We start from the raw sequence: 19,436 nt of genomic DNA, 5'->3' as shown, positions 1-19,436 counted from the left end.
AGACAAGCAGAGCTATAGTGTTACCTTTTATATGATGAGTTTTTTTTTTTTTTTAAACTAGAATTAGTTAAGAACCAAATGAGCTTGAATTTAATGGTTTCCTTTTAGATTTTTTTTTTTTTTTTAAGTAATCTCTACACCCATCATAGGGCTCAAACTCACAACCCCGAAATCAAGAGTCATACACACCACTGACTGAGCCAGCCAGGCATTAGGATTTAGTGTTTAAATAAAGTAAATTACAATCAAATCCACAGGAAAAATAAAACTCAATGAATCAAAGGTACATAAAGATAGCCTGGCTTTCAATGATGTTCATTTAAAAATCCACCCCAGCTGCCTCCCCACACCACAGTTTTTCTTCCCAGACCTTCCTTCCTCTTATCTCAACAGATCACTTGGCAACTTCACTGAGAAGAGACCAGATATGAACCTCTGGCTTCAGAAATTCCTACATTTTCATCTTTCTTAAAAGACTGTTTCATTCATGCTCTCAGCTCAAGGACTTTGTACATAACATCTCCAGTCTTTCCTCTCTAAAAATCAAAATCCATGAAAGTGAGGTTAGGCTAACTTGATCTCACTTTAAAAACAAACAAAAAACCCTTTATGAGAAATCAACTTTTTAAAATCTTCATTAATGTGGACAGAGGCATCAAGGCTACTTATTTAAAATAAAAAGAGAGCAAATTTCTTCTCTTACATTTTGACTATTTTGTCTTCTGTTCTGCCCTTAGCACAAATGCTAATCAGTAAAGCAACAAGGTAGAAGAAAAGAACAATTAAATGATTGCCCACTTTTGCAGGTACATATTACTTTAGTGAGTTCTTACTGCAAGCTTGAGAAACAATCTCCTCTTATAATTGAGGAAACTGAAGCCAAGTAACTGACTCAAAGTATAATGCTAGAAACAGTACTGAAACCTAGACTTAATGGCAAAACACAGGCTTTTTCTACCTTAACAGTAAGACTGCGTGAAAGCAATAAGCAACTAGAAATGCAGACTTATGTATATTATGAAGAGTCCTTTAACTATGTACCAAATGTCATTTGTGAAACCACAGCATGGATCCAAAATTAAATTATGTGCCTAATACACCATTTATCTTATCTAGCACATTCCCAGACGATGTTGAGCTCTAAGAACAAGGGAGGTAACTTCTTGGAAAAGGCTCTGTGATCTTTAGACAGCCAATAGAGTTTACCTATATGCTAAGAACTAAGAACTGTTCTTCTGGTTTGTTAGGAAGCTGAAGATATTTTAAATAAATTTTATGTATCTATATGCAGAATATTTAAAAAATTACCTTCTCTTGCCAAAAGACCCTTCTAACTTTCTGTATTGAGTCAAAAATCACAATTAAAAATCCACTGCAGGAATTCCCCAAGTTATAAAATCAAATCTTTGATAATAAGAACTCTGACTGAGCTGGCAAATCTGATATACTTATGTTCAAGCCCCCTTACCCAAAGACGGTAAAAATGATTTTTCATAAATTCACAAGTAGAAGCTACAGCCTTTCCAAAAAAAGAAGCTACAATCTTTCTTAGAGGCCAGACTTCAGGATTCACATACTGTTTCTGATAAATAATGTACAACCTTCATTAACCCTTCCCTTTGCCAATAAACTCTAAAATAACATAATTACCACTAAAATGGATTAATTCTAACCTAGGTAACATTTGGCCTCTTTTCTTTCCTCTTTTTTTTCTTTTAAAAGATTTACTTATTCATTTTAAAGAGTTGGGGGGGAGGGGCAGAGAGAGAGAGGGAGAGACAATCTTGAGCAGACTCCTTGCCCAGTGCAAAGCAGACATGGGGCTTGATCCCACAACCCTGAAATCATGTCCTGAGCCAAAATCAAGAGATGGACACTCAACCAACTGAGCTACCCAGGCGTCCCTACATTTGGCCTTTTTTCTAAGAAATACATATTTTGTTTTCTGAAAGAAACTATTAAGTCACTGATGGCAAAAAAATAAATCTAATGAATGTACAACTCAGCAAGCCTAGAAAAGTTAAACAGAAAAAAAATACATCTCTTCTTTAAGAGGAATTTAAAAAATATTTACAGCTTAACATCTAAGAGCAAATTAATAGTTCTTCTAAAAAAGAGCCAAAATAGATACAATTCAGTAAACTTATTCTACGACCAAAGGTAAACTTCGGTGTTTAGCAAAAAAAAAAAAAAAAAAAAAAAAAAAAAAAAAAAAAAAAATCCAAGTTAACAGTAAATTAAGTTAAAAACTAAAAATGTTATGTATTCTAACTACTGACCTTAAGTTCTCTATGTAAAAACAAAAATGTTTAATTTTATGATTAAATTCACAAAAAGCCCCATGAAGATTTTTATTAATAACACAAAATAAGTGATTTTTTTGGTGAATGATAAAAGCTATTATTCATGATAGGCAAGCAGGTAAAATGGCTACCCACAAAACTACATATTATTATTTTCTCAAGTAACCAGTCTTACAACGATACGCAAAAGAAAAAAAAAAAAAAACAAAAACAAACCCAGTTAAATATTTACATAATGACTGTGAATTGTTTTTTCATCTATAGAAACCAATTATATTCTTAGCATATTTTACATTCATCTAATTAATTTAAGGTAAAAATCCTGGCCAGAAATGAGTATTTAAAGAGTAAAAAAGAATACATGCATGGATTATACCAATGTCAATTTCCTGGCTTTGGATCTTTCCCTATAGCCATGTAAGAGGTTACCACTGCAGGAAGGGGACAGGGGACAAGACACACATACAACTGGGTGAAGGGCTACATGAAGCCTCCCTATGTATTTATTATTTTTAACTTCTTATGAATCAATAGTTATTTCAAAATAAAAGTTAAAGAAGATACATGCACGTGGTAAAAAATTAAAACAGAAAGTGTACATAAAAAGAGATACAATTAATACAAAGTCCCTCTCCTACCTCAGACCCCTTTTGTCCAGAGTCAACCATATCACCTGTATTAATGGCCTTTTATAAAGTCCATTTAGGAAGAATTTCTGTAATACTTTGGAGAAGCTTAACTAGATGCCTCAAAATATAGAAAAATAAAAAAACTCCTTTAATAATTTCACTAAAATACAAAATATTTCTAGAAACCTATTAAGATTAGAACCCCTATGAGAAAAATGGGTAGATTTCACATGGATAATCCAAAAGACATGAAAAAAACCCCCAGGATCTCATTCATAACAAAAATACAGGTTAAAACTATAATGTAATACCATTTCCCTCAACAGACTGGCACACGTACTATAAAATGTAATACACTGTTAGTAAGGCTGTGGGAAATGGGCCTTCTCATAAGGTGCTAATTCAAGCTGTATACCGGTATAACCATTATATAGAGCAATTTGGTTATATCACAGTTTTACACATACATACATTCTCACTCACTCTTATTTATTTACTCTTTGATTCAGCAATCCTAAATGTGGGAATTTATCCTATATTTCTACATACATGGGAAATAATATATTTATAATGCTACTCATTATAGCACTGTTTATATAACAGCAAGATTTCTAGTAATCAACAGGGAACTGATCAAATAAATCATGGTACAGCCATCTATTCAACTGAATACTACCCATCTATAAAAAAAGACCCCACAAAGATGATTTTCTGTGTACTGAGATGGGAACAATATACCCTGAAGATCTTTAAAAGTAAAGGTGCAGATGTCTGTATATTGCCACTGTGTGAGGGTGATACAGATAACAGTATTTGCTTGCATACGCATAAAGAAACTGGAAGAATACACACATACAAACTAAAAAAGTGGTTATCTGCCTGAGAAGTCAGGCAGATGGGGGACAGAGATAGAATACTTCCACTGCACTTTGAAGAATACTAAAAAACAAACCAAAACCAAAACCAAACAAAACCACATTCCAAAATGAAAATAACTCACAAGAGTTATAAAACCCTGTACAGTGTGAACTTAAGAACAAATGGCAGACAGGAAACAGAAAAGGAAGAAAGGAGGGGAAGAGGAGCCAACAACTCCATTTTCCTTGGGAACTACTTCATTTTGGAAGATCGGCACTTTAACATTCAGAATAACAATATAAGTAATATTTGTGATTTGTAAAATTTACTTCTTTGGGTTAGGGTGAATTATAATCACTTAAAAAAGTATCATGTAAGGAATGTTTGTAACTCCTAATGTAGCTATTTCTGTTAAAAATTATTCTGGTAAGAAAAAAAAAAGTCTGTGATAAACATCTTTGATAACAGGCTCTATAACTTTATACAATAAAAATGTTACATTAAAAATGCATTCCAGGGGCGCCTGGGTGGCTCAGTGGGTTAAAGCTTCTGCCTCCGGCTCAGGTCATGATCCCAGGGTCCTGGGATCAAGCCCTGCATCGGGCTCTCTGCTCAGCAGAAAGCCTGCTTCTCCCTCTCTCTCTGCCTGCCTCTCTGCCTACTTGTAATCTGTGTTTGTCAAATAAATAAATAAAATCTTAAAAAAAAAAAAAAAAAGCATTCCAGAGAAGGTATTGATAAGATTAATACTAACTTTACCTTCTTTTTCTTGATTTCTTTACATTTCCAAGTGAGGATATCTTGAGGGAGTTAACTTAAGTATTAGGCAGTAAAATTCTGATAGTTTTTTCCTCAGAGAGTCACTCTAAGGAAACAATTTAAAAACTAGCTGAACTGCGACTCCTGGGTGGCTCAGTTGGTTAAGCAGCTGCCTTCGGCTCAGGTCATGATCCTAGCGTCCTGGGATCGAGTCCCACATCGGGCTCCTTGCTCGGCGGGGAGCCTGCTTCTCCCTCTGCCTCTGCCTGCCATTCTGTCTGCCTGTGCTTGTTCTCTCCCTCTCTCTCTCTCTGATAAATAAATAAAATCTAAAAAAAAAAAAAAAACCTAGCTGAACTAAAATTCTATTAAAACACTCAAGATAAAAGAAGTAAGAATTCAGTCTTGAAAAACTGAGCAGGATTACAAAAGCGAAATATGCGCAGCAACTTTACCATTACAATCCAAACAAACTAGTTTAATATTCTTATTTCAAGTTAAATATTTAAATATAAAAAAACATATGCACCAGCTAGTTATTTTTTATTAGACTAACATTAGGCAAGGTTTGACAGGATGAAAATGTTATTTTCTTCCTTTAAGTCAGGACTGAAATAAGCAAGGGTGTGAGAAAGGGGTAGGAGAAAAATGGCATTTTCCTGAATGTTGGAGTGCTTACATTTAGAGGAGGCTCTCTTGAAAGAGAGTGAATTGTACTACTTACACAGCAGCAATACATAATTTGATGATAGCATAATTCATTACTGACTAAAGTGAAGGATGAGTGTCAAGGAGCTTAAGCCCAAATTAAAAATTTGCCACTACAGTCCTTATTACTTTAATTTACTTCATGGAGATTGGGAAAACAGTATATGATTGACAATTACCTACACTGAGATGTACACTAGCACCTTAAGAGTAAAAAAGGAGAGAGAGATTAGAAAGGATTTCAAATGTTGCCAACTGATGTCTAGCTCAGAATACCTTACAAAAATAATGTAACTATCCTGAAAGGGAATCAAGTGGATGTAATCTTATAAACTCATTCTAGATATTCTAAAACCATTCTTTTTATCTGCTGAAATAGAAGCTGATGATTAACCAACTTCTAAAAACATTAGAATTAACAAAGTATATATTAATCTAGCAAAAGGTTTATGTTTTTCAGTACTGACTTGAAGGACCACCTTTCATAGAAAGATGGGAAATTTAAATAGAAAAAGAAAAACTCAGTAAAAATTCTTAATATGAATGAAGATATTAAAAACACAGAAGAGTTCAAATGACCTCAGCTGTACTAAGAAAAGGATAAAGATTAACAAAAGGCCTGCCAGCGAAGGGACTATGTATAACAGTCATTTTGCAGTAAAGATAATTCTCCTTCAAAAGGTTAATAACAGCACTCCTTCCTTTTGACTATGAAGAAATAATAGCACTTTCATCACCTAAGGAAATTTTCATGGTGTAAGTATGTGAAAATGAACGAAACTGGAGAAAGAACACGACAGAAAAGAATGTCAAGGAAAATCAAAACTAAAACTCAACACTCTTAAGATTTGCATTTCATTTCAGAGACCAACAAGAAGCATTGAATTAACTTCACCCAGCAGTGGGCCTATTATAAAAACAACCTTTTTATATAGCTAAATCCACCTAACATCGTTTTAAAATCCAACCAACATTTCTGAAAGTAATTCAGAATTCTTTAGAAATAACATAAAAATGGGTCAAAAGAAAAAAAAAATCAGAACTAGCTTACTAATTTATTTCTAATGCCAACATTTACATTATTCCCTCCCATTCCAAATTCCTGTTCACAACTTTTAAACTGGATATCCTAAACTCGAGACTCTGTGTAGTTTATTCTTTCTCAATATTTCTTTGGAAATTCTACCATTCTTTCATAAGTTTCAGTTCAAATATTTTCTTTTCTGTAAAGGCTAGTTTTCCTACCCTTCCAGAAGTAGTATAGTAAGTCATGCCACACACTACCATTACAGCTCTAACCATGTATCTATCATAGGCTGTGTTTTAAGAGCTGCATCTATCTCCTACCAGACAAAACTCTATGTGCTATAAAAAAACCTAACATAGGGCCAGCAGCTACCTAGTAAAGAATGCTGTAGAAGCCTGGATTCACAAATTGTATAGTTGGAATTTGAGTCCTAATTAATACCTTTGCTTGTAGGGCCTCTTTCTCCAGCTAAACATAAGCTACCTGTACTAGAACACCTCCAAAGCCATTTCCCATGCCTAATGACAAAACTGACTTTTCCCAAAGCAGTCCTTGGTATCTAATGGACATGGGTAATACTAGTGTTTTGTTTTAAATATTTTATTCATTTGAGAGAGAAAGAAGAGTATGAGAGAGAACATGAAAGGGGAGAAGGTCAGAGAGAGAAGCAGACTTCCCATGGAGACGGGAGCTTGATGCAGAACTCGAACCTGGGACTCCAGGATCATGATCTGAGCTGAAGGCAGTCACCCAACCAACCAAGTCACCCAGGCACCCAGTTAAAATGCTAGCATTTTAACGAAACTCAAAACAAGTAATTGGGGAAATAGTTCTTAATCTTATTCCTCATTTTCAGTCAAACTAAACTTGTCATATCTTCTTGCTGCCTAATATCTAATTCATATATCTAGGTTATTCAAATTCCTTTATAGAGGCAATAGGGCATGCTTTCTGAGCAAACTTTGCCTCTAATTTCCTATATAGCCAAATCTCAGGAACATTTATCTATGACACTAATAAAAAAGGATAAATTCTCATCTGTCTCCTCTGCACAATGCCCAACGCTCAATGAACACTGGCTGGAGGAATATGAAGTTAGATGATGCCCATCAGTGGGGAGATCACTAGATATGGAATTATCAAATACATGTTGCAGCTTGACCTCACCTCAGATTTGCTGTGTCCTGAGGCAAGTTACTCTCCCTGGGCTTTTTACCTTCATCATTTAGTTTCAAAGGCTTTTGTAGAACTTAGTGTAACCCGAATGTGGGCTTTTTGGGGGCATGTACCTGTGGCAGGCATGGGGGTTGGTGAGAAGGAAAGATACTAGCATTCAATAATTCAATAAAGGTTTAAAAAAAGGAATTACCTAAACAGGCAAGGAAGGGGGGATATTATCAGGACATTGCAAAATGCTTAGTCACAAGCATTAAGCAAAGAAAAATGAAATAGTGTGTACAATTGAAGCAGCAGAGAATCTATGAGAGATGAGAGGGACGATAAAGGAAAAGGGACTCACCTACAACAAAGAAAATACCAAGGATGGCTAGAGGTTTTTTTTTTTTTTAGCTTATAAAGTTATTAGTATTGTGGAGATGGTTTATGTGTCACAGGAAGGTGGCTAGATTTTAGGGTGCAGAGAGCAGGGAGTGGAAGAAGAACCTAAGAATAAAGGTGAGAAAATGAGAAATTTAAGTTTCACTTGGAGGACTGTTGAATTTTGAGACATCTGGCATGCAGACTCTAGTGGAGAAATATAGAAAGAAGATTGCTGGAAATAGGTATCTAGAACTCTAGAGTAATCTCTGGCCTAGAAGTCTAGATCTGAGAGCTGCTGGAAGGCGGGGGGTAAAGCAAAACTGTGAGATGAGCTTGCTTAAGTAGAAAGAAGACACATGGGGCCAAAACAATGGAGGACAATAACATTCGAAAGAGTTAATGAAGATGGGATCAGGAAGAAACTACCCTTCTTGGGAAAGTTAATTATTTCTTTCACGGAATGGCCTCACATCTGCCTCTTATCTCCAGCATTCTGTACACTATTTTTCCCCCCCAACTAAACAGTTCTTAAAAAAAATCCTTTCAATCCCATTTCCACAATGAGGCCTAACCAAATGAGTGAAAATGACACAATCCTCTTGAATGCCAAATGCCAAATACCAGTGCAGAGCAGAGACCATTTTGTTCATCTAAAGATTATCTTTTCACTTATCCCCAATCCTTGAAGATAGAAATATTATTCATAATAGCTTTACAGAAAAAAGCATACGTAGTTGTATGGACAAAGTAAAATTTTATCAGGCTAACCCTTAAGATTATGTGACCAAGACTGAACTTCTGTTTCTAGGTGATTAACCAGTCTTTATTACCTTATGTCTCTTCCTAATCTGTCTCCAAAGTCCAGGAACAGTAATAAATAAAAAGAAGGTTACCAAAGAACTGCTTCAGAAGAGGGATAAACCCAGAAGAACAAAAGTATCATGAGGTTTTTAAAGAGAGAGTTGTTTCACTCTGGTTTAGACTAAAGGAAGAGTGATCACCCCTTAATAAAAGGAAGAGAATATCATACCAGGGAAAAACTCTGTTCTAGTTTACTTGTAATAAATCAGTACATGTTTTTGCAATTGGGGTACTTAAAAATTTTTGTACTGGCTTGGGTTTGAGCAAAAAGAATTGCTCATCTTCAACAAATATAAAGTATTGTTATATTCTGGCATATAAAATATATGCCCAGAAGAGTTCAAACTGTCTAGGTTATCAAGCTTACTACCACTTGCTTAACTCGCTTTTGCTCTCTCTCTCATTCTGGAGCAAGGCCTCTTACCTCTTAGCTGTTGCTTACACAAAAGACTGAATTCTCAAAGAATAATAAAGTGGTTTTAAGAGCACAGGCTTCAGGGGTGCCTGGACGACTTAGTCAGTTAAGTGTCTCGACTCTTGATTCCAGCTCAGGTCATGATCTCAGGATCATGAGATTGAGCTGGAGCCCATGCTGGGCAGTGGAACCTGCTTTAAGATGCTCTCTCTCCCTGTCCTCCCCCTCCCTCTAGCTCAAGTTATTTGGGGGGAAAAAAAGAAAGCACAGGCTTCAGAATTAGATAAGCTTGTTTTAAATCCCAACTTCACTACTTACTAGTGGGATGATCATAACATACTAAAACCAGCCTCCTTGTCTGTAAAATGGGATCATAGTTATACCTACCCTAAAGGATTGCTGTGATGATTATGATTTTTTTTTACATAGTAAACACCAAAATAAGAAAAATACTTCCTTTTATTATCTGGATCAATTTAGACTGACACTGAGTAAGGCTTGGTATCCTAGTGTATCTTAGAGTGCAAATGAAGCAGTGAGGTACAAATAAAAATCAGTTATGATTAGTATTAAGAAACAGTCTTTGTATGTACACCTCACCCAAAGAATGAAATAATCCTAGTTATGCCTTAAATTTACTTGATTTCTTTCTACTCAATTAGTCAAATGTTAAGGCAGTCACAAAACATATGCTAATAAAAATTGTTTGACTTGAGATTTAAACTTACATCGATATTTATTAAGCACAGCATTCCTGTGGATTGAATATTAATGACTGCTTAGAATAAAAAGCCTTAATTTACAGTGGGAAATTTTTCCAAAGGCCACTAATACATTATTGAATTTATTTCAACTAAAAATTTCCAAGAAAGTATTTAACTAAACATCTCCCATGTGTTATATGTGTTATATTTCCCTTTAGTGTTACATGAAATTTCAACAATTAAATATTACTAAAAACAAATCAAAAGAGTGGGACAAGTACTGCTTTGCTTCTACACTATAAGTTCAGAATCACTGCTTTAGAATTACTTTATTCAAAAAGAGATTCTGGTATAGATAATGAAGAAAGTATAAAGTAGCACTACTGTAAAACTTAAAAGGGTTATAAATGGTTTTTTCACTCAAGCAGAACTACACTCAAATAGGTAGATTTTCAGTTGCTTTTTCTCACTTCGTTGTAGATCCAAGTCCTTGAATTCTTCTAGGTAATAACAATACTGTAAAATAAGTATGTAAATAACAGAACTTTACAATCATTTGTAGACCTCAATTTGTATAAAATCATTTATGGTGAATTCCAGACTTACAACATGACCTGAAATTTGTTAAATCATCTTAGATTCTGAAGCTAAGACTGTCATCTGAAATGGAATGCTTCACCCACACTCTGCTCTCTTCCTTTCTTGATTCTTTCATATACAATTGGTTTTGTTGTCTCTATTTAATGTTCTTCACCTTTGAGTTAAACCGCAAAGGGAGGAACTATGTCCATCCAGAGGGTCTACTAATTCTAACTCTTTGCATAAAGTTGATAGTAAACATTTAGTTAAAGAAAAAGATAGAATGAAATAGTATTTAATGTTATCTAATTACATTTTGTAAGTCAGCATAAGTTTATGTTATGTGGGCTAACCATGCAAGGAGAAAGAACTAAGAAATCAACCAGCTATTTAGATATTAGAAACTAATGAAAAGAGTAACCTTGGAACATAGTAAAAATGGGACGCCTCCTAAAAATTATTCTCCTTGACAGAGACAGCTTAAATAAAAAGCCAATAAACCTTTTCTTGTGATATTCCTTGCATCTGGTTGTTACCCACTAAAGAGGAAGCAAGTATAGTAGTTTCTGAAGTAACTAAGTAGAAAAATGGTTTAAATTTGAGGAATAGAATAGCTAGAATTCCATGGACTTTCAGGTTACTTCTGACAAAATTATGCCAGTGAAACTTAGCAGTTTCATGTACAGATCACATGAATGACAAAACTCAGAGAAGACCTTGTGGAAAATAAAGTAGACTTTAAAGACTCTTACCTTTTGGATAAAAACCTTGACAAAGATCTTTTTACATTAGAATTATGAATTTAGGGAAAATAATTTTCTGAACCCAGTGAAAGGCTTAATTGTATAATCATACATCCTAACTATCTATGGGTTCTCTCAATTGCTTGATAACATTCTCTATGGACAATTAGAATTGAATCTAAAGAGAAGAAAAGCTATCCTGAAGGTGGAAAGAGACCAAAGGTTTACTAGTTTAGTCAGGTAAGATAAAGAAGACAATTTTTATCACCATGCCTTTGAGCATGTCTCATAACAAGTGGAAGTTCTAAGTGGGTTAGATCTAGGAATGTGAAGAAATTCAGATGTATAGTACTTTACTCTTCTGACACATTGCTGGATCAGAACAGTATACAGGAGTCCTGTGAAATTCTTGCATAATCACTAGAATCAATGATTACAAAGTGGAAAAACATCCTTGTGATCTCTAAGATATTAAGCAATGTCTCCTTTGCCATTTTTAGAGCTGCATTTATATTAACACCAATAACTTTTGGCCACAAACTGGAACCCACATTCTTGATTATAGCAGCTATGAAAACAATGAACTACAGAATGTTCTCAGTTAACGTTGACAGAACGTGCAGTGCAACTTATATTTTTACATGAACCTGATTTCTTTACTTGAATGCTTTCAGTGATGGCAATCATCTGATTCTTCTGTTCTACATTTTAGATTCTTGTTGTACATCAAGAATTTATAAAAGGTTTAAATATGAAATATAAAAAGAAGACCAGGATGCCAAGATAAACATCACTGGAGGTTTTCATAGGCTAGACAACAACTGAGAAGGTGTGTTATAGACATTAGACAAAATGAGACAAATGGCTGGAATAAATGACCACTAAATTCCCTTCCAACTCAGATTTATAATTCTAGACTCAGAAAGATAAAAACTCACAGGCGGTATCAAATAAAAAGCCTTTGGTTCTGGAATCATACCCAGGTTTGAGTCCCAACTCTATTCCTTTTATAATGTAACTTCACACAAGTTATTCATCTTCTCCAAAAAGAATAATAGGACCAGACAAGAGGATTCAGTGAGATAATGCATTAGTGTCTGGCACATATTAAACATTTAATATATTAACTATACAGTCTGTACTAGTAAGGTATAGCAGTCAAAATCTAAGTATCATGAAATACACAGGGAACACTAACTTAGAGTGAGGTTATGCGGTTTCTACATTTGATTCTTGCCTCTAACGGTATACGATAATTTCTAACATTCTTTCTAGTTACTACATTTTATGATGCCATATTCTAAGGGGATTTTAATGTATTTAAACATTTATCAGATGCTGGTTATGTGGACACTTCATCAAATAAGCCATACACTAGAATTTGAGTATACAGTTGAGTGTAGGAAAGATTAGAGGTGTGATAAATGCTAAGACAAAGCAAGATTTTAGAGGGTTTTTTGGGGAAATATAATCAAGATCAAGGGTCAGGAAGAATATTTTTTAAAGGAAGTGCCACAATTGGGTGGAGAATCTAAAAGGACAGAAGTCTACACACAAATGTTCTAAGTAAAAGGAACAGAATGTACAGTTAGCCATGTTAGAAAACTCAAATAATGAAGACCAGTTAGAAGGTTTTTGCATTTCCACATAAGAAAGAACTGTGTCCTGAATGGGCATTAAAGAGATGGTAGGCTTAAGTAAAACTGACAGAAACAGACGTGGCAGTATTTTGCAATTAACTGGCTATGAGAGATACAGAAGTGTGAATGTTAAGGAGAGATGCCTTGGTAACAAGTTTGAGCACCGAGAGCATACAGATGACACTCAGAACCATCTATCTACATATTCTTAGCATGATGAATAATGTGAGAAGAGGGTCGCAACAGCATTCTAAGGACACCAGCAACACTTAAAAGAATAAACAGAAAGAAAAAAACCTGCCAGGGGACTGAGAAGTAATGAGAGATAGAACAACAAACTGGAAGGGATGGTATCCTAGATACCAAAATGATCAGCCCCAAATTTAAAACTTATGACACGTATCAGTTTTGTACAAATCCGAAAAATACTTGGCACAATAAAAACTATTTAAAAGCTGTTTAACTATGATTACAATTGTTAATATCCATGCATATGTACTCCAATTCTGGAAGGGAATATACAAACACTGAGATAGTCATTGTGTTAAAAACTTGCGTTAGGTGTAACTGTTTATTCTATTTCCCAAACATTCCAAAGTTTTAATTTTGAAAAGGCAAATAGTTATTAATAAAGAAGCTGGGGTACAAATGTCTTATCTAAAAAAGGACTTTAAATATAGTATTTTCATTTTTTTTTTTAAGATTTTACTTATTTATTTGACAAAGACAGACACAGCAAGAGAGGGAACAAAAGCAGGGGGAGTGGGAGAGGGAGAAGCAGGCTCCCTACTTAGTGAGGACTCTAATTATGGGATAGTGACCTGAGCCGAAGGCAGATGCTTAATGATAGAGACCTAGTATTTCCATGTTCTGATGACCTATCAAGTTGTTGTAAACTTTAAACTATGATCTTGAAGAAATTAAGTTAATGCTTGATAGGCAGACTATTTCGACTAAGCTGAAGAGTAAACAAATTCTTACAGTTTTACTTGTTTTTGCTTTAAGCAGTACTATTATTGTGGATTTAACTTTAAATCCTATTTAGACATAGGAACTTTATTATAAACACTTAAAATAAGAGGTTCTACACAAAGTAGGTGCTCAATTAAAAAATCCATGTATCTAAAATATAAATTTTGTTGCATACATATTTTAAAAGTAAACATAGAAAAGGTATCTTTATAGAATTATTCACAATTAAGGGCAAATGGGAAACTGACATAGCACTTAGTAGGAGGTTTTACATGTGATTCATTCACCTACTCCAAGAAATATCTGCAGCTCAAAGCAGATTTTTAAACTGCTTCCCCCAAATGTCTGCTATTAATAAATCCTAAATATTAAAGGGTGAGCTCCTTAATTGTTACACTTGGCACAATACTATTCTAGTAAGTACTAAAACTTTTCTAACACATATATATTTGCTTATAATCACAAGCATTAAATCTGAATAGAAGGTATTTCTAATGCAATATATACTTAATTATAAGCAACTTACCAAATGTATTTTTTTGACAGGTGCTTTAAAAGATGGTTTTATAATAAAGGATGACCCCCAATGCAACTTAAGTTCAAAGGAAATCTAATTTATGTATTCACATCTTCACTCAATATAAAAATTTCCCTTATCCTTTAAGTTCCCCAGAGCTACTCTTGGCATACCAGAATACAACTGAGAGCCATGGTTCCAGTTAGAAAGCCAGATTTGAATCCTAGCTCCACCACTAAATGGCTATGTGACCTGAGCAAGTTATCTAATCTCTCTAAGCTTTCAATTTCTTCTCTGTAAACTGAGGGTACTGGTATCTATATAATACAGCTGTTGGGAAGTTAAACAACATGCCCCAAATAGGCAGCATAGCGTGTGACACAGAGTAAGCACTAGGTAGCAAAAATAAAAACTATTCTGTGGAGAAATTCAATGAACATTTGAGCAGAGATTGACAGTATGAAATTCCTAAAATCAAAGTGGGTAAGCTCTGATTTGTTTCATCAGTCTCTCACTTATATTAAACTAGCCTTGGATAAAATTCAAGAGTTACAGAATCAGTGTACTCATTATTGAAAATTTCTTTCCTACATCATGTAAGTTGCATATATAACAAGGCTGTCTCTCATAGATACATTCATTAGCAATGTTATTCAAATGCTTTAAAAAATCTGACAAATGCTCTGAACCTTTCACCAAAAACTGATCATACACTGAATTCCATACAGTATTTCACAGGGTTCATGATCTCCTGAGGACCACCCATCCACTGACAATTGAAGATGAATATCCTACACTAAAGAAACTAGAAATTATTTTCCTAATTACCAAAGTTATGGAGTTACGTAGTAAATGAAAAAATAAAAAGTTTATAGGATCCAAGACAACTATTATTAGTTTGCTGCATTTCCTCCCAAGCTACTAATGACTGCAATTACTGTTTTACAAAACTTAAGTTTACAGAATATGATTAAAGTCATGGAATACCATATCAGAAACAATTTAGAATATCACTCAAAAGATAGATGTATGTGTGTAAGGGAGAGGCTGACTAAACCCGGAGGGTTAAAGATAAAGTTAGAAATAGATATGGTAGCCTATTCAAGAATTTCAAATAATTTGTGATACACTTATAGAATACGTGCACCATACTTTAATGAAAATATTAATTTTACAACTATATGGCTTTGGACATACAACTTAACCCAAGTTGTTCTTCAACTGCAAAATATGATGATTTCAGACTGAAGACTAGGACTTCATCTTAGTCTAAACTGTATTATTCTAAGAGTCCCCTACAGAACACAGCTGTGTAACGCAAAGCAAAATAAAAAGCTATATAAAACAAGTTTTAAAATTTTTGTTTTCCAAGCAGAATACGATGCTGAAAGGAAATCTTTCATTTTCAGGGCATACAAAAAGTATATTTATTGACTTCTAGTATATTATTTTCATTTGATATTGGTTCTCAAGATAAGAACTGAGAAAGCTTTCCTGGCTTTATTTTTACAGACATTTAGAAGAAAAAATCCCCAAAGCAAAGTAATTTAAACTATATTTTATGAAGAAAATGGATGTAAGGTCTTTCTTTTTAAAAATAAAAGATTAATATATTAGTTCTCAAATATCTCCTGCGATAATACCTAGAAAGTATTTGGGGCCCTTAACTACACTGTAAGCATCTACAGCAGATGCCATAGCAGTATTTAAGTAATGTTTACATAACACAGGATGTCACTTTATTTTTTAAACTGATTATTAAACACCACTGCAAAGATACAGCCCTCAACCTCATGAAATTTTGAAAGGATTACATACTCCCAAGTATTTAAAATTCCAAGTTTGAACTTATATTTAATACTATACTCTTAGTTATACAATGTGCTCATTTTGTTCATAAATAGTCATCTCAATACAATAACATCAGGTATAATACATAAAATCTAATCCATTAAGTCTTACCAATTTATGACCTGATGAGACACTCTTGTGGACAACATTCAGTCCTTAGAAGCTAGAATAACCCTCCAACCATGTGAGGGCATCACAACTTTTAAACTTTCGGCTTTCGATCATTATTATGTCACATTCCTCCTCCGATGCTGAATTCTAAAAAAAATTCTAGCAAAGAGTTTAAGTAAATAAGTGTTTTAATCAAATAGCCTTTAAAAATATTTTATAGCAAAGTTTTATTTTTTACCATGATTACACAACTGATATTTTGTACTTAAGTATTTTTTAAATGTAAAATAATTTTATATTTAATCTGGATACTTCAAACTATAAATTTCAACATGGACTTTCAGGCCATCAGGAATACTTGTTAGTGAAGAGTCAAGAAGAAATGGAACCAATTAAAGGTTTAAGATCATGATCCAGAAATTACGACTTAACACCATTAACTTGCTACAGACAGTTTTGAGGTCCTACAGAATGTCACTTGTGTCTATTATCTGGTTCATATCCATATGAATGTCTAGACTTCTAACACAGGTGAATGGATCAGTAATAATCCATACCAATCATTTAAATGCTCAAGACGCATTCAATTTTTATAACTAAATCCTAGTGTGTCTCTATACCCACCAATTTTAAAATTAGTCAACATGGTGGAAAGAACAGAATTTTATTATGCGTTTTATATAACAGATGTAACAGTGTATCCTTTTCAGAAGAGGTCCTATAGCTCATCTGTATATGACCAAAGAACAAAATTAGGGGTAGGAATATTTAATAATGGTAAAAATTACTTAAGATTAATCTTATATTTGTTAAATTTTTTACAAGAAAGCTTTCAATTAGGCATCTATTTTATTTGCTGAAGGGTAATATTACCAACACTTTCTGTGCAGTATGAATACTCATTTCTATTTTTAGTTGTCAGTAATCTGCAGAAAAGGCAACCCACAAATTTATGGGCATATTTTTGCCTAAATTAACTCCCTAAATAAAATGACATAAGGGGGCAATGGAGAGGGGGGAAAGGAAGCCATCACTGAGGAAGATCAAAATATGCAAAGCCATAGAAAACTCAAAGACAGCACTGTAAGGAAACTCTGCAGCAATCTCCAGAAATATGTAACCCAAATATAGGGGGTTGGAGTTGTGCTGTTACAGATTTTAACTTTTAATGGAATTTTTCTATTATACAATGTCTTTGAAAGTCTCCCACACAATCTGAAGATCAGGATTTTTTCCAATTTACAAATATAATCTTTCCAAATGTAATCTCACAACACATTTGACTTCAATAAAATCATACTTTACTATCTTTTGTCAAAGCACAGCCCTATGATGTAATCACCTGGTGAAGGCAAAAACCCATACTAATGAGGATAGGTAGTAGTTTAAAGTTGTGGTCATTTCACATCAACATATTACCAAACCATTTTTTAGCAAGCTTTTATGCAACTCTTGTCTCCTATCAACCAAAATACTACCATAATTTTAAAAAGTTCTTTGGATCATTTACTCTTTCATGGGACAAGTCCCATGAGAAGATACAATACCTGGCCATATGTAGCAAAGCATATCCTTCCTGAAATATATGTATTTGTAATGCTAGTAATTTGGCTTGTCTGTGAAGGCTTTGATGGACTGGCCATTTGAGGGGCAGACACCTGACCCTCTGTTAAAGGGCCTGTCAACAATAAGCACTGTTATGACAAATGCCTGGAAAGCCTCTGGAATATAGAATTAAAACCAATCATATAAAGCCAATTTAGTTATTTTCCTATGACATTTGCAGAGAAAATTTTGAAAGGGTGTGTGCATTATACAAATACAGGGCAAATTAAGGACTTAAGAGCTGTTTACATTTAAAAATACAAAAATACAAAACTTCCATTATCAGATTTTTCTTCACCATGCATTTTCAAAATTAGCTGCTACCAGAGGTTACCTTTGAAGGGTTTCAATGACCAAATTCCAACATGCAGGAAATCCTTATTAAAAATTCAAAATAAAACTGGGTAACTGAAATGTTTGTAGATGAACATAGTTAGGATTTAGATATTCTTAAAAAATGAATTTAAAATTAGAATCCTCCCCAAAATTAATATTTAGAAACTTATTCTGATATATCAATCATAATCTCCAATCTCTGGTTAAGACTGCTGTCAAAAACAAATCCCAAACATTTCCCGTATTTATCACTTCATTTTTTCTTTTTTAATTTGTGAGGAGGAAAAAGTCCCACTTAACTGAGAGTGAGCTACTAAGTCATATAGTAGAGTCCAGCAAAAACTAGGTTTAAGTTTATTATAATTTAGCTAATATCATGGCAAATTTATATTGATAGAACAAAGAGAGCACAGGGCTAGAAGGTGGATGACCTGCAATTTCCAAGTCACCAGAAAACTGATATGGGAAATCAAACAAACATATAAGAGTTCCTAATGGAACTTGCTATTTGAGTAAATGTCCTTAGCTTTGACACAAAATTTCACTTTCAAGTGTACACCACCTTCTTCAAAAAGTTCACTGTATTGTTTTGAGAAATCTCAGACACAATAAATAAATGCTTGCTTCCCTAAATGTTGGAAGTGCTTATTTTTTAAACGGAGACAAAGGGGAAATGGGGCCACCCTTTATGCTTCCAATAAATTACATATAGTCCTTCCATAGATTAAGTATTGGGGAAATGAGGCTAGGAATATCAAAGATAAGCTTGTGAAAAAAAATTAGTCCAAAGATAAGAACACTGCAAAGACAATGTGTCCTAAGAAATTCACATATAAAAAGACATACACAATTAGAAAAAACCCTTTTATCTGTGGATCAGCCAAGATATAATTTAAGATGATTAGCTATGTTAAAAACTAAGTATGAGAAATGTTAAGAAAATGTGTTTAGCAAGCTATGCATCATATCAAATGTACCTCTTAGTGGAAGAAAATGCAAAATACATGGCTTAAAAAAATTCATACAGCTTCAGAAAATATCCCTAACAAGATAGGTTATTGATATTTTGATATTTTAATAGAGCATGTTCATTAACAAATGTTTATATTCCCCATTCTTTCAAAAGGAGTAGAAATAGCCTATAGAGGATCAAAAGAAATAGAAATTGGGGGTTGGGACAGAAGATAAAAATGGAAAAAACAGTAGATGGAAGCCAGTTATATATTATTCAAATACATATGTGATAAGGAATAACAGGCTTTGTTAATAGAAAGTGGGA

The 19,436-nt window shown here is 33.8% G+C and overlaps 1 protein-coding gene across 5 annotated transcripts in view; it reads right to left on the bottom strand.

The window, feature by feature from the left end:
- TSC22D2 (TSC22 domain family member 2) overlaps positions 1-19,436 on the bottom strand; it is a gene marked incomplete at its 5' end in the record, with an annotated part of 49,593 nt that overhangs the window by 6,426 nt on the left and 23,731 nt on the right. For 2 of the 5 annotated variants that reach the window (XR_014298574.1, XR_014298575.1), the window contains one exon: positions 16,217-16,375. The exons of 2 other annotated variants lie outside the window; for them this stretch is intronic. Coding sequence is in view for 1 of the 3 variants with exons in the window: in XM_082682374.1 (XP_082538500.1) it covers positions 18,211-18,229 (19 nt within the window). Of the gene's footprint in view, positions 1-16,216; positions 16,376-18,195; positions 18,230-19,436 lie in introns of those variants that run through there. One more of the 5 variants, XM_082682374.1, reaches the window with a different exon arrangement.

Source organism: Mustela nivalis (genome assembly GCF_964662115.1).
Source record: "Mustela nivalis genome assembly, chromosome: 1".
In the NCBI taxonomy this organism is placed as follows: domain Eukaryota; kingdom Metazoa; phylum Chordata; class Mammalia; order Carnivora; family Mustelidae; genus Mustela; species Mustela nivalis.
The sequence above is the reverse complement of the archived record's forward strand: the minus strand, read 5'-3'. Positions and strand labels throughout refer to the sequence as shown.